The sequence below is a fragment of the Dipodomys spectabilis genome, unplaced genomic scaffold (genome assembly GCF_019054845.1).
Source record: "Dipodomys spectabilis isolate Male_0828 unplaced genomic scaffold, ASM1905484v1 ptg000094l, whole genome shotgun sequence".
Lineage (NCBI taxonomy): Eukaryota > Metazoa > Chordata > Mammalia > Rodentia > Heteromyidae > Dipodomys > Dipodomys spectabilis.
In genome coordinates, this window is record NW_024870771.1 from 14302389 (window position 1) to 14317209 (window position 14821).

The 14821-nt window shown below is 46.3% G+C and overlaps 1 protein-coding gene across 2 annotated transcripts; it reads right to left on the bottom strand.

The window, feature by feature from the left end:
• Positions 1–314: 314 nt before the first annotated feature.
• On the bottom strand, positions 315–12638 carry Tsn (translin). Of its 2 annotated transcripts, XM_042685256.1 has the most exons (6): positions 12383–12606; positions 9401–9494; positions 7608–7704; positions 4533–4648; positions 3854–3933; positions 315–1295 (listed from the first exon to the last, which is right to left on the bottom strand). In XM_042685256.1, exons 1-6 carry the CDS (start codon positions 12446–12448, stop codon positions 1062–1064), a joined length of 687 nt encoding a protein of 228 aa, XP_042541190.1. In that variant the 5' UTR covers positions 12449–12606; the 3' UTR covers positions 315–1061. The 2 variants fall into 2 exon arrangements, with proteins under 2 accessions (XP_042541190.1, XP_042541191.1); XM_042685257.1 differs by lacking the exon at positions 3854–3933 and having other exon boundaries at positions 1222–1295; positions 12383–12638.
• Between the last annotated feature and the right edge of the window lie 2183 nt (positions 12639–14821).

A 14821-nucleotide genomic window follows, 5' to 3' on the forward strand; every position in this document is an offset into this window, starting at 1 on the left:
AGCATTTTAGTGACTTCTGAAAATAGGGAAGGAAAGCAGACACTAACCACAGTCAAAATTCAACTAAGATAGCCATCCAAACATGAAATTTCTAACTGTAAAATGTATCAGCAAAAAATTTTTTTTTCTTTTTTTTTATTTTTAAGCTTCAGTTTTCTTTCTCCCAGAGAAGCACAGCACTTTTCTCTAAAAATATACTCATTGGGACATTGATAATTAATGCATGTAAGGTGGCATTATACTCCCAGACCAAATGATCTAGACAGCTACTAGGAAAAAGATCTCATCGTTAGAAATGTATCACAAGATGTTAGTTCTCGATGTGTACGAAGACTATTTTTAATGGCTGAAATAGCAGAATGTTAAGGCAACATCAATCAGAAAGCAAGGTATTTTAAAACACTAAGCCCTATTTCCTGCATGGCAAAACAAATGTGTTAAGACACTACTAAAAGCCAATACAAAAACTTTCCAAAATAACCTGCTGAGCTTGACTTTGCAGTTTAATCTTTTACATTTTGATGGCAGTGAGAAAAGAATACAGGCAGAAATTTCCTCGGCAAAAATTCAACACTTGATTTACTCACAAGGCTTACAGAAAGGAAGAAAAAGTTTTCTTGTTTGTCAACCATCCTTTTTAATATTCTACTTTCATACTATCCCCAGATTATGCCTGAAAATGATGGCTAACTTGGATATAGAAAATATCAAGGGTCACCTCTGGAAGAATCACAAACAAGACAATGAGCTTCTTAATCAGAACATCAACGGTCAGAATAAGAAAAGGACTTTACCAAGAGACTGACATTGACACTTAACAAAACTGAAATACAACAAATTACAGAGCAAATCCACTAAAATGACAAAGAAAATTCTGTCCATGTAAAGGTTGGTTTAACCCCAAGAATATCTTCAATTCTGATACTCACACCACACAACTAGTTAAGAAAATAAAGCGCAGTGTTTAGCAACTGGGCATCCTAACTACAGTGAGAGGCACTCTGTGCACACTCCTCCCTGGCAACAGCCAGATCAGCAAGGCCCGAAGCAGGGAAAACCTCTTATTTTTCAGCACAGGCAGCCGCTGTCTCCTTGTTGAAGCCCCGAATGGAGAGGTCATAGACCACCTCCTCTACTTTCTTCACGTCATACTTCAAGCCATCATAGCGCTTCCTCAGCGAGTCATTTTTCAGGTTGAGAAGGCGGAACCCAGAATCCAGCTCATTGATGAAAGTGGAGATGTGCAGGGGCCGGGAGTAATCTCCAGCAGTCACACTGTTGACAGACAGCCTTGACTAAAAAATGGAAGAGAAAAGAGTTCGTTATGACATGGTTCCTCCTTTGCCCGTCATGTCCTGAGTCACACAACTTGAAGAACCCCAGACCTAGACAGCCACACTGACATTAGCTGTTTAGAATATATGAAAGCACAGACAAAAAATACAACTGCTCTAAAAATAAAATAAACCCCCCCAGAAATGAGATAATGTCTCCTATTACAAGTTTAATATAATTACCATCATCTAAAATGTCTCAAGTGTTAAATTGGTTATTGTGCAATAAAATGTGTTAAATTAAGCAAGTGACAAATTTAGAGATTAGCTAATGTACAGAGGAAAGAAATGAAATGTCAGGCAGACACAACGTTTTTGCCATCTCTTCTTACTGAGTGACAACCCCAGTCACCCAGTCTGGTTCTAATCAGACAGCAATTGAGAGACAGGATAAAAAGCTAAATGAAAGCTGGGTGCCGGTGGCTCCTGCCTGTAATCCTAGCTACTCAGGAGGCTAAGAGCTAAGCATCATGGTTCTTCAAAGCCAGCCCAGGCAGGAAAGTCCATGAGACTCTCATCTCCAATTAACCATCAAAAAACCGGAAGTGGCACTGTAGCTCAAGTGATAGAGCACTCACATTGAGCTGAAGAGCTCAGGGACAGCACCTAGGCCCAGAGTTCAAGACCCACAACCATCCAAAAAAAAAGAAGCTAAATGAAGTCAACACAGCATCATCTTGGAGAACAGTTAAGATTAAGCCCAAGATGCAACTCCAAACTCCCCTTGTCCATAAGATCCGCCCATTCTTCTAGATTCCCCTCAACCACACATTCAGTGCATTCCCAACACATGGTCACACCAAGCACTAATATGGACAAGGTGTTGGACTGCTGTTCACTGGGCAGTTATCTCCAAGCCTGAGGGGCGCAGTACAGTGTGCAGTGAGCCCCAGTATTCCTTCTCCCCACCTTCCTTAGTGAGAATCCCTGATTGTTACACACACACAATGCACACATACCCCAACAACCCCACACCTGCCTCTTTGACTAACAAGGCACTAGAAATGTTTTTGAGTTTAACTGCAGGAATGAAATCCAGAGTCATATGCATGCTAAGGAAGCACTCTACCACCCACTTCCCCCACAAGCCCACAGCTTTAGTAAACACAAGTTGTGTGTACCATTTCAAACAAAAGTCAGGAGTACAAACTTTTCTCTATTCCTTCCTCCTATCAGCTAGAATGAAGATAAGAATGACTTTAGCAGAAGCAACAGAGCTGTATCAGCTCTGGGCTGCTCAAAACTTTCTTAAAAAGACAACTAGTAGACATGGTCACTTCTGTCACTACTCAAACCCTCTTCACAGCTTTTTTTCTATAGAATTGCTCTTAATAGGACAATTTTCTGAGAGGTTAAGAGAATAAATGAATAACTTACACAGTTAATTTATTCCCTAAAACTATTATGAATTAACAGTTACAAGGAACGTAAGTCTTGCCACAATTCTAAGAGACATTATCATCTCTTAAAATTCACACAATATCTAGATGCCAATGGCTTGCCCCCACAATTCTAGCTGAGAGGAGGCTAAGACCTGGAGGATCAAGGTTTGAAGCCAGCCTGGATAGAAAAGTCCCAGATTCTGTCTCTAACTAGCAAAATGCCAGACTGGAGGCATGTATCAAGTGGTAGAACACCAGCTGTGAGCAAGCAGCTGAGTGAGCTAGGGGCCCTAAGTTCCAGGCTTGGTATTGGTGTGTGCACGCACACACACATCATACATTATAAAAAGGTGAATATGATCGCATTACATAATATACATGGATAGAACTACCATAATGAAACCCATTAACTTGGCACACTAGTAAACATTCATAGCTACTGCCCTGTCTCAACTCATACTTCTTTGATGCCTAGCAAGCTATGACACATAGTGTAGTCCCTGACTACCTGATGATGGATGGCTTAGAAAAGTAAGGGAGCCAGGCACCAGTGGCTCATACCTGTAATCCTAGCTGCTCAGGAGACTGAGACTTGAGGATCACAGTTCAAAGCCAGCCCAGGCAGGAAAGTTCATAAGACTCTTACCTACAATTAACCACTAGAAAACCAGAAGTGGTGCTGTGGCTAAAAGTGGTAGAGCATTAGCCTTAAGTGAAAAGGCTCAGGGACAGTGCCCACGCCCCATGTTCAAACCTCACAACTGACAGAGAAAGACAGAGAGACAGACACAAAGAGAGAGAGACAGACAGACAGAGAGAGACAGAGAGAGACAGAGAGAGAACTTGGTGAGTTTTGGGACCCGTGTCAAAATCTGAGAGTGAAGCAGGAAGATCAGAAAAGCAACTAGCAAATTACCAAGCATCTAGCCAAGCACCAATAGCTCATTCCTATAATCCTAACTACTCAGGAGGCTTAGATCTGAAGACCTCAGTCTGAAGTCAGCATGGGAAAGATTATCTCCAAAATAACTAACAAGAAGCAGCTATGGACCACATGGCAGGCTCCAGCCAAGCAAGCAAACTGAGCAAGTATGAAGCTCTAAGTTCAAACTGTGATACTGGCAATTCACTTCTTACCAATTCACTAGCGAGAATTAAAACTCCTGAGAGATAATCTTCAACATCCAGATGAAATCCTTTCTCCCGATCTGGTTCAACTAAAAAGTAACAAAATAAGACAATCATGATATGAATGTACCTAAAACCCCAAAATTAATAAGACAATCATGATATGAATGTAACTAAAACTCAAAAATATATATAACACAATATAAATAAATGTACATTTAACTTTTTTCAAAAAGTGAAGGCCAATCTTTCCTGGAGGCTGAAGCTGTTTCACATCCTTGACAAGTAGGCCTCACTCAATTTTTCTTGCTCTTGGGTTCAATTTTTTTCCCATCTCTCAAAATCAAGAATGACAAGTAGTTATAGCAGAACTATTACAAGACACAAACTGAAGCTTTCAAGAGAAACCAGCTATCTGCAATTGACTTGGACTGGTCCATACAGATAAACACACAAGAAGACAGCAAATGCAGTAGGACACAGTGGGATGTTCACAGGGGTTCACTGTAAAATTCTTCCCACTTTCCTCTAAAAATGGCCACAGAGAATTTTTAGTTTTTATATTTCTGAGAAACAAGCTTTCTGTATGATTTTTCATTGTAATAAACAAAAAGCTGAGGCCATAGCTGTTCCCACAAAAACCCATGCAAATGTACCTCATCCTACAATCCCCTGAAGAAACACTTACTGCCAAGAATTTCTGTAACTGCTTCTCGAGTAACTAGTGTTTCTGTTTCCAAATACACAACAAACGCTGCCAGGAAGACCAAGCGCTGCAGCACGAACCTCCAGTGCTCGTGAAACCTGCAAGAGAGGAAGATCATCAGAAGAGCACAGGCGTGTCCACGCAGCTTACAAATGAAGTTCTCTAAAAAAAAAAATATGCATCCGGGTGCCAGTGGCTCATGCCTATAATCCTAGCTACTCAGGAGGCTGAGATTCTGAGGAACATGGTTCAAAGCCAGCCCAGGCAGGAAAAGTCCATGAGACTCTTATCTCCAATAAACCACTCAGAAAACCAGAAGTGGTGCTGTGGCTCAAGTGGTAGAGTGCTAGCTTTGAGCTGAAGATCTGAGGGATAGTGCCCAGGCCCAGAGTGCAAACCCCACAACCAACAAAAAAAAAGAAAAAAGATTTTGGGGTAACAGGCAATTGTGAAGAACTGTTCAATACGAACAATGATACTACTCTGATAAAATTAAAACTTGAAATTAAAAATAAATAAGAAGAAGCCAGGCACCAAAAAACATCCCTGTAATACCAGCTATTTGGGTGGCAGAGATAGGAAGGACCACAGTTTGGGCTAGTCTAGCTAAAAAGTTAGAGAGACCTCAACAAACAAGTTGGGCATGGTGGTGCACACCTGTAATCCAAGCTATGCAGGAGGCATAGGTAGAAGGATCATAGTCTGAGACCACCCTGCAAAAACACAAGACCATATATGAAAATAACTAAAGCAAAAAGGGCTGAGGATGTGGCTCATAGGATAGATACCTGTCTAGCAAGTATAAGGCCCTTAATTCAAACCTCTATATTACTTTTTTAAAAAGATTAAGTATAAGCATACATCAGCTTCAACATCTAGTTTATTTGTACCTTTTTGAATGATGAATCATAATCTTACAAAATTACTTTTTATAATCACTAATCAAAAGACATAAAAATTCAAGATTCTGTCATGCTGTGGGATACAACTGTAATCCCAGCAATCCAGAGACTGAGAGGCAAACAGGAAAAACACTCAGCTCCTGGGTTCAAGACCAGCCTGCCAAAATAGGAAGACTCTATCACCAAGTAACAAAAGAAATTCTCCGGCTACTGACCTAAACTCATGACAAAGGTGTAAGAATATTCATACTGTGCCTCAGATTTTCTTTTTTTTTTTTTTTAGTTGAACCACAGTGCTACTTCTGGCTTTTTCTGTGTATGTGGTACTGAGGAATCGAACCCAGGGCTTCATGCTTGCTAGGCAAGCACTCTACCACTGAGCTACATGCCCAGCCCTATGCCTCAGATTTTCCAGTGTGACTACAAACTCAAAGGACTTTTCTGCAGGACATGGTTACACACACCTGAAAGCCTTGGTACAAAGACCCTGCCTCACAAAAAAAAAAAAAAAAGTTTCTCAAAATAATGCAAGTCAGGGGGTTGGGAAGATGGCTCAGTGGTAGAGCGCTTGCTTTACATGCCTGAGGCCTTGGGTTCGATTCCTCAGCACCACATAAGCAAAAAGAAAAAAGCCGGAAGTGGCGCTGTTGCTCAAGTGGTGGAGTGCTAGCCTTGAGCTGAAGAGCTGAGGGACAGCGCCCAGGCCCAGAGTTCAGGCCCCACAACCGGACCAAAAAAAAAAATGCAAGTCAGTCAGGCAAAACTTTGAGGATCCAGTCTCCAGAGTAGAAGGCTCTGAAGACCAGTTTACTGACTTATTTCTCTAAGCTTTGATGATCACTTACTGTGACTACCTTAAAGCAAAGTCAACAAAAAAAGGGGAGCTAAGACTTTGAGAAAGGCCAACTTCACATATTCTTCTCTAATTTTTCTTTTAACAATTCTTTACAATATAAATACAACCCTGGACTAGGAATGTGGCTTGCCTGTTGGGTCTTAGTCAGTCCCACAAAAGACAGACGGGGTCCAAGGAAAGGTAGCCTCCCTCAGCCCAGGAGACAATCAGACACAGGGGGGAGCCAATTCAAGCAGGTATAAAAACTCTTTTATTAACCAAGAGCAGCCCTTTTTAAAGCCAAAAAGGGCGGATGGCATGGCAGGGGAGGAAGAGGAACCAATCACTGTCAAGGTCACACCCTATCGTGCACCTAAGCTTTCACAGGCTGGTTACACACCGAAGGTAAGGTGAATTGGGCTCTGCCCACTCTACTCTCTCTCAGTGCCATCTTTGCTGCCCATGTGCTCTACAGTAAATTGGGATCTGCCCACTCAACTCCCTCTCAGCGCCATCTTTGCTGCCCATGTGCTCTACACTTGCCTAGTATGCATGAAGCCCTGGGTTCAATTCCACATAAACAGAAAAAGCCAGAAGGGGCGCTGTGACTCAAATGGTAGAGTACTAGCAAAAAAAGAAGCTCAAGGACAGTATCCAAGCCCTGAGTTCAAGCCCCAAAACTGGAAAAAAAATAAAATTAAAATAATAAATGCAACCCTGACCTCAGAGGCAGTGGCCATCAATGGTTTCCCTAGCCTGATTAATTCTGTTACAGGTCATACTTTACATTTTTACCTACTAACTAGGAATGTCTTAAGAGAACACGTTTCAGAAGTGGTGCTATGGCTCAAGTGGTAGAGCACTCGCCTTGCACTGAAGAGCTGAGGGATAGCACCCAGGCCCAGAGAGAGAGAAAGAGAGAGAGCGAGAGAAAGAGAGAGAGAGAAAGACCATGTTTCTTAGTAAAAGTTCTTGATTGTTATCAGAATTCATCAACACTCAGATGTAATTTTTCCAAGTTAAACGTACTGCCACTTAAACCTGTAACTAACAGCCTAAGTATAGTTCATCCAACTGCACAGGAAACTCAAATGTATTTTGCCTTTCATTAATGAGGTATTTTCTTAATTACTTCTCCACTGCAAAAGTAATGCATTTTCATTAGAAAACATTTTTTTAAGTATCAATTTTCTTCCTCAGTGGCTTTTTTTTCTTTTATATGGTAGGATTTTTACTTAGCCATATTCAATTATCAATGCCTGTAAGTTCTCTGTTACCTCTTTACCTAAATTATAAGATAGTGCCATTGTCCTTACAAACCTGTAATACTGTTCAGCAGGGAACTTGGTCTTCAGAGACGTTAGATGTGTTTTTACTGTACCAAAATGTTCTCGGGCTTTCAAACACCTCTTTGGAACTGATCACAAAAGACAATCAAATACAATCATGAAAAAACAAAATTTCAAATACAGTTCTTACTTAATAATTTATATAGTCCCACCTAGAAATTAACTTTTTTTTTAATCCCATAGCCAAAAGTCTCTGTCTTTCAATCTAGTTCTCAAAATATCACATCTAGTTTCCTTACTGATTAACATTCTGAAAAATAAAAACTTGCTAAAAAGGGAATGTTTTACAAAGGAGGAGGCTGCAATGCTTGGTAAGAAATGTGCGCATTATCCTGCCCATGTAACTGTAACTCCTCTGTACAGTATGTTCACAAATAAAATTAAATTAAATTTAAAAAAAAAAAAAAAAGGGAATGTTTTAGGAAACATGTTGGTACTTTGCAAAGTATCATAGTACAATAATCCCAAGAGGCTATTCATCAGCTGTTCATTCCTATTCAGTACCAGAGGAGAAAACTATAGGTAAATTACTTAGAACACCCGTATCTGGTCAAAAGAGCAATCACCAGTGATTCTCAATCAGGATGACCAAGTTGGTCATGTCACTCACTGTGTAAATCACTTACCTGATACCTGTAAATCTCCATTACTTTATTACTCTCCAACTGAAAATAATTTCAGCTCTTTCAGCTATGCTGGCCACACCTCTCCAACACAGGTTTCCCTATCTAACCTTAACATATCTGATTTTCATTCAACAGGCCAACACAATAATATGAGAATATTTTAAAGTGGTCACCTCATGTTTTCAAACACATACTAAAAGATATCCAGGCAAGTGCTAACGTCTCACGCCTATAATCCTAGCTACTCAGGAAGCTGAGATCTGAGGATCATGATTCAAAGCCAGCCTGGACAGGAAAATCCGTGAGACTCTTCTCTAATTAACCACCAAAAAACTGGAAATGGCACCGTGGCTCAAAGTGGTAAGAGCAAAGTGGTAAGAAAAAAGAACTCAGGTACAGTGCCCAGGACCCAACCAACAACAACAATATTTAGTCACTGAAATTGTGAAAACACACACACACACACACACACACAGGGCATGGTAGCATATGCCTGGAATCCCAGCATTTCAGGAGGACAGCTTGAGCCCAGGTAAAGATTCCATCTCAAAAACAAAATAATACGCATACCAAATAAAAGTTGCTGGTATACAACTTAAAAAAAAAAAACTGTCTGGCTCCAGTGGCTCATGCTTGTAATCCTAGTTACTTCTAGCTACTCAGTAGGCTGAGATCTGTGCAGTTAGAAGCCATCCCAGGCAGGAAAACTGGCAAGCCTCTTATCTCCAATAAACTACTAGCCAGACACAGAGCTATAGCTCAAGCGGTAGAGTGCTAGCCTTGAGCAAAAAAAGTTCAAGGACAGTGTGTAGGCCTCGAGTGCAAGCCCTAAGACCAGTATGTGGGCGCATGCACACGCACGTGCACACATAAATGCATGCATGCGCATGCATGCATACACACACATTATCATTGCTATCAGAAATCTATCACAATAGAAAATATTCCTATTCAAAACACATAACTACTATAAATCTATAAAATGATCAAATATACTCCAATTTTAACACACAATAAAGCATAATGGATATTAACAAAATAATACAAGCAAGGTATATCTGCTGTATGTAAACAAACTCTCTGAATGAAAGTTTGCTAAAATGAATAAAAAATTTCAAAGTCCAAACAAACAACTTACTGTCCTGAAATCCAGCTCCCTGGTGGACCCCTTGCAGCAGAGTTAATATCTCTCGAGCTGTTTGCTCTAAGCTCTGTACAACTTTTCGGATTTCCTAGAATTAAAAGTTACAATCAGATAAACTCAGTGAAATTATCACAGACTCATATTTAACACACTAAAAAGCATTCAAAACAGTAATGGTCTTCACAAGAAGTGACCCACTATAACCAGGTTTGAATCCCAATTTTTCTGTTTACTTGCTCAGTGAGACTTTTAGGAGTCACTGAAAAAGATCCCTCAAGGCAGGTACCAGTGATTCACACCTGTAATCCCAGCCACTCAGAAGACTGAGATTTCAGGATCATGAAACCCGCCCAGGCAAAAAGTCCCAAGATATTCTTCCCTCCAATAACTTACTCAAAAAAAAGAAGTGGTGCACTATGGCTCAAAGTGGTAGAGCACTAGCCTTGAACAAAAGAGCTCAGGGACAGCGACCAGGCCGAGTTCCAGACCCACAACCAACCAATCAATTAATCAATCAATAAAACTTCCATTCTTCAGACAGCTACAAAAGGATAACAATCACAATCACCCATCTCCTTCCAATACCTAACTAGGAAATTGTAAATATAGTCTGTAAAATGAAAACTTGACTGTAAATACAAGGATTAAATAATTTTCACTAATTCATTTTACAAATACTAAGCACATCGATGTGCTAAGTACTGTATAAATTCTGGGGACCACACAGCAAGCCCCTTCACTCTAACAACTTACCTAAGAATGTGGAAGACATTAAAAAGAAAATATGCTAGAGAAGTTATTTAGATTGTAAAGTCAAGGAGACACACATACCAAGCATGGTGGTGTCTGCCTGTAATCCCCGAAGGAAGATCTAGAATTTGAAGCCAAGGGGAATGGGAGGGAGAAAGGGGGAGAAAGGGAAAGAGAGAGAGAGAGCGCGCACGTGCGGGAGAGAGGGAGAGAGGGGGAAAGGGGAGGAGGAGAGGAAGGAGGAGGAGGAGGAGAGGAAGGAGGAAGAGGAGAGGGAGGAGAGGGAGGAGAGGGAGGGAATGAGGGACAGAGTAAGGTTGACTGGACAAGAGAAAGACTAATACAAGCTAACCAGGAAAAAGGAAAGTAATAAATTTCAGTAAAAGCAAAGTATGTAGAACAATGAAAAGGTAAATAATTTTTTAAAGGTAGGGGGAAGAAACCATTTGGGGCAGCAAAGCAATGAAAAGGAGATAAGCTGAACATAATATTCACTTAAAGAAAACAGTATAAAAGGACATCGGAGAGAGACCTCTTCTGTGTAAGAAAGAGGAAAGTGTTTTCAAAATGTCTTAAAAAGGTGTGCTTTTTAAGACATGACCAATGAGTAAAAGCAAAGGTGCCTGGCTAAGTCCCAGGCCCTAACCCAGCAAATGCGAGAGATAGGGAAGCTGTCACTCAAACGAGGCCTGGCGCTGGTGGCTGACACCTAACAATCCTAGCTACTCAGGGAGCCGAGTTTTGCGGTTCGAGGCCAGCTCAGGCAGCCAAGTCCGACCTCCAATACACTACCAAAAGCCCAGAAGTGAAGCAGTGGCTCAAGTGGTAGAGTGCGAGCCGTGAGCAAACGTAGCTCAAGTATAGCGCCCAGATCCTGAGTGAAAGACGCTTAGGGCTGGCGCCCAGGCTCTGAGTTCAAGCCCCATGACCAGCACCAAAAAGAAAAAGCCGGTGAAGCCGAAACCCGGAACGCGGGATCCGCACCAAGCACAGAGCACTAGAGCACCAGAGCACCAGAAACGGAGGCCGGAGGCGGGAGGCGGCCTAGCCTGAGTGGAGGGGGAGCTGCCCGCCCTCGAACGTGCCCCGCCGCCCGAAGCCGTGCAGCGGAGGGGGTCCAGACGACGCTGGCCGGCGAGACCAGGGCTGGGGCCGGGGCCGGGGCCGGGGCTGGGGCCGGAGCCGGGGCTGGGGCCGGAGCCGGGGCTGGAGCCGGGGCTGGGGCCGGGGCCGGGGCCGGGGCCGGGGCCGGGGGCGGGGCTGGGGCTGGGGCCGGGGCCGGGGCCGGGGCCGGGGCCGGGGCCGGGGCTGGAGCCGGGGCTGGGGCCGGGGCCGGGGCTGGGGCCGGGACTGTGGCTGGGGCCGGGGCCGGGGCTGGGGCTGGAGCCGGGGCTGGGGCCGGAGCCGGGGCTGGAGCCGGGGCTGGGGCTGGGGCCGGGGCCGGGGCCGGGGCCGGGGCCGGGACCGGAGCCGGGGCCGGGGCCGGGGCTGGGGCCGGAGCCGGGGCCGGGGCCGGGGCCGGGGCCGGGGCTGGGGCTGGAGCCGGGGCCGGGGCCGGAGCCGGGGCCGGGGCTGGAGCCGGGGCTGGAGCCGGGACTGTGGCTGGGGCCGGGGCCGGGGCCGGGGCCGGAGCCGGGGCCGGGGCCGGGGCTGGGGCTGGAGCCGGGGCTGGAGCCGGGACTGTGGCTGGGGCCGGGGCCGGGGGCGGGGCTGGGGCTGGGGCCGGGGCCGGGGCCGGGGCCGGGGCCGGGGCTGGAGCCGGGGCTGGGGCCGGGGCCGGGGCTGGGGCCGGGACTGTGGCTGGGGCCGGAGCCGGGGCCGGGGCCGGGGCCGGGGCCGGGGCCGGGGCTGGGGCTGGAGCCGGGGCCGGGGCCGGAGCCGGGGCCGGGGCTGGAGCCGGGGCTGGAGCCGGGACTGTGGCTGGGGCCGGGGCCGGGGCCGGGGCCGGAGCCGGGGCCGGGGCCGGGGCTGGGGCTGGAGCCGGGGCTGGAGCCGGGACTGTGGCTGGGGCCGGGGCCGGGGGCGGGGCTGGGGCTGGGGCCGGGGCCGGGGCCGGGGCCGGGGCCGGGGCTGGAGCCGGGGCTGGGGCCGGGGCCGGGGCTGGGGCCGGGACTGTGGCTGGGGCCGGGGCCGGGGCCGGGGCTGGAGCCGGGGCCGGGGCCGGGGCCGGGACTGGGGCCGGGGCTGGGGCTGGGGTGGGGGAGAGGGATGGAGAAAGGAACTCGCCTCTCGGATGTCCTGTTCCGCAGCCAGAAAGCCCTGCAGCTCCACGAAGATCTCGCTCACAGACATGGCGCCGGCTGCACAACAACCAGTGGAGCAGCGATGACCGCCGAAGTATTATTGTTCCGCAGACAAGATGCAGGCGATCGCCACACACACCCGCGCCGCCGCCGCCACCGCCGCCGCCGCGCTCACCCCCCTCTACGCCACGGCTGTCGCCGGGGTCCTCCAAGGCCCACGGCGCGCCGGAGCCCGGGCTGCCCGCCGACCTGCCTGAGGCGCGGGGAAGGGGAGTGGGCGGGACTTCCGTTTGGGGCCTTCAAATCAGCCTGGCCAGAAAGAGTGAAAGGGGTCAAGGGAGCGCGTGTCCTGGGAGAGGCGGGGCCTGTCCTCCTGACGGGTGTGTGAGTGTGTGATGTGTGTGTGTGTGTGTGTGTGTGTGTGTGTGTGTGTGTGTGTGTGTGGTGCTTGTCTTCCTGACGGGTGGGTGTGGCGGGGGGGTGTGGGTGTAGTGCCTGTCCTCCTGACGGGTGTGTGTGTGTGTGTGTGTGTGTGTGTGTGTGTGTGTGTGTGTGTGTGTGTGTGTGTGGTGCTTGTCTTCCTGACGGGTGGGTGTGGCGGGGGGGTGTGGGTGTAGTGCCTGTCCTCCTGACGGGTGTGTGTGTGTGTGTGTGTGTGTGTGTGTGGTGCCTGTCCTCCTGATAGGGGTGGGTGTGGGGGGTGTAGGTGTGGTGCCTGTCCTCCTGAGGGGGGGAGGTGTACCCTTAAGCTGAAACTGGGTGCTGTCCTTGTGCTTTCTTTGTTCCAAAGTCTACCGCTCTTCCAATTGAGCCACAGCTACAGCTTCACTTCTGGCTTTTGGTAGTTTTATTGTATGTAAGTAGATAAGAGGCTCACCGATTTTCCTGCCTGGGTTGCCTGTAACTGCGATCCTCAGATCTCAACCTCCTGAGTATTTAGGATTACCAGCATTATTCTCAGTTAGTTCTTTCTTTTCTTTCTGTCGTGGGGTCTGAACTCTGGGCCTGGTTGCTGTCCCTGAGCTCTTCAGCTCAAGGCTAGCGCTCTACCACTTGAGCCACAGGGACACTTCCGGTTTCTTTCTGTTTATGTGGTGCTAAGGAATTGAACCCAGGGCCTCATGCATGCCAGGCAAGTGCTCTACCACTGAGCCACCTTCCCTTTTAAATTCTTTAAAGTGAAAGAATGTGTTTAAGTTTCTTTGGGTCCGGTGAGGTTATCTGATACATGAAGTAACTATGGTAATAGATGAATTGACTTGCTTAGGTCCTGGGTAACAAAGTATGAAGCCCATGTTGTATGGTAGATTCAGTCCAGAGAACAGAGAAGCCACCATTTAAAAGGCCAAATTTGGAGTCTATTAGAGCGCTAGCAGGAGGCAGAGGAACTCCTGTCACAAAGCCCTACCTCCCTGAATACAACTAACACATGACAGCCCAAAAACCACACGATGTGAATGGAAAGCAAATCAGATGTGAACACAATCCAAGTAAATAAAAAAACAATGAACACTCAAATCTAACAAAGATGATGGGGCTGGGAAGGTGGCTCAGTGGTAGAGCGCTTGCCTTGCATGCCTGAGGCCCTGGGTTCAATTCCTCAGCACCACATAAGCAAAAAGAAAAAAAGCCAGAAGTGGCGCTGTGGCTTAAGTGGTATGAGTGCTAGCCTTGAGCTGAAGAGCTGAGGGACAGCGCCCAGGACCAGAGTTCAGGCCCCACAACTGGACCAAAAAAAAAAAAAGTAACAAAGATGTTAATTATAACCAAAACAACTCAAGTGTGGACACAAGAGAAAGCAAGAACCACTCACCTAAGGAGAGTAAGACTTCTGGAACTAACCAACTCAAAAAACCTCTTTGTAAACTAAAGAATGTCCTCGGGCTGGGAATGTGCCTTAGTGGCAGAGTGCTTGCCTACCATGCATGAAACCCTGGGTTCGATTCCTCAGTACCACATACAAAGAAAAAGCCGGACGTGGCTCTGTGGCTCAACTGGTAGAGCGCTAGCCTTGAGCAAAAACAGTGCTCAAGCCCTAAGTTCAAGCCCCTGGACTGGCAAAAAAAAAAAAAAAATCAAAACAAAAAAAAACTAATTATTCACATAGAGAGAGAAAGATAAAGCAATAAGAAATAGTATTTGTTGAGACTTAATGGCTGCCAAACATGTTCTTAGCACTCTTTGTATTCTACTTGTATTCATACTTCTTCAAATTTCGCATTAAAAAATGGCATTTTCCATTTCATAGCAAAATAAAGTTAATGGCTTTCAAAATGCTAAGCCAAGCAACAGCTAGCTAATTCCTATGGTCCTACCTACTCAGGAAGATGAGATCTGGAGGGTGACTGTTCAAGGCTACACAGAAAACTGCTAAATTGTTATCTCCAAATTAGCCAGTAAAAATGCAGGACTGGAGGCTTGG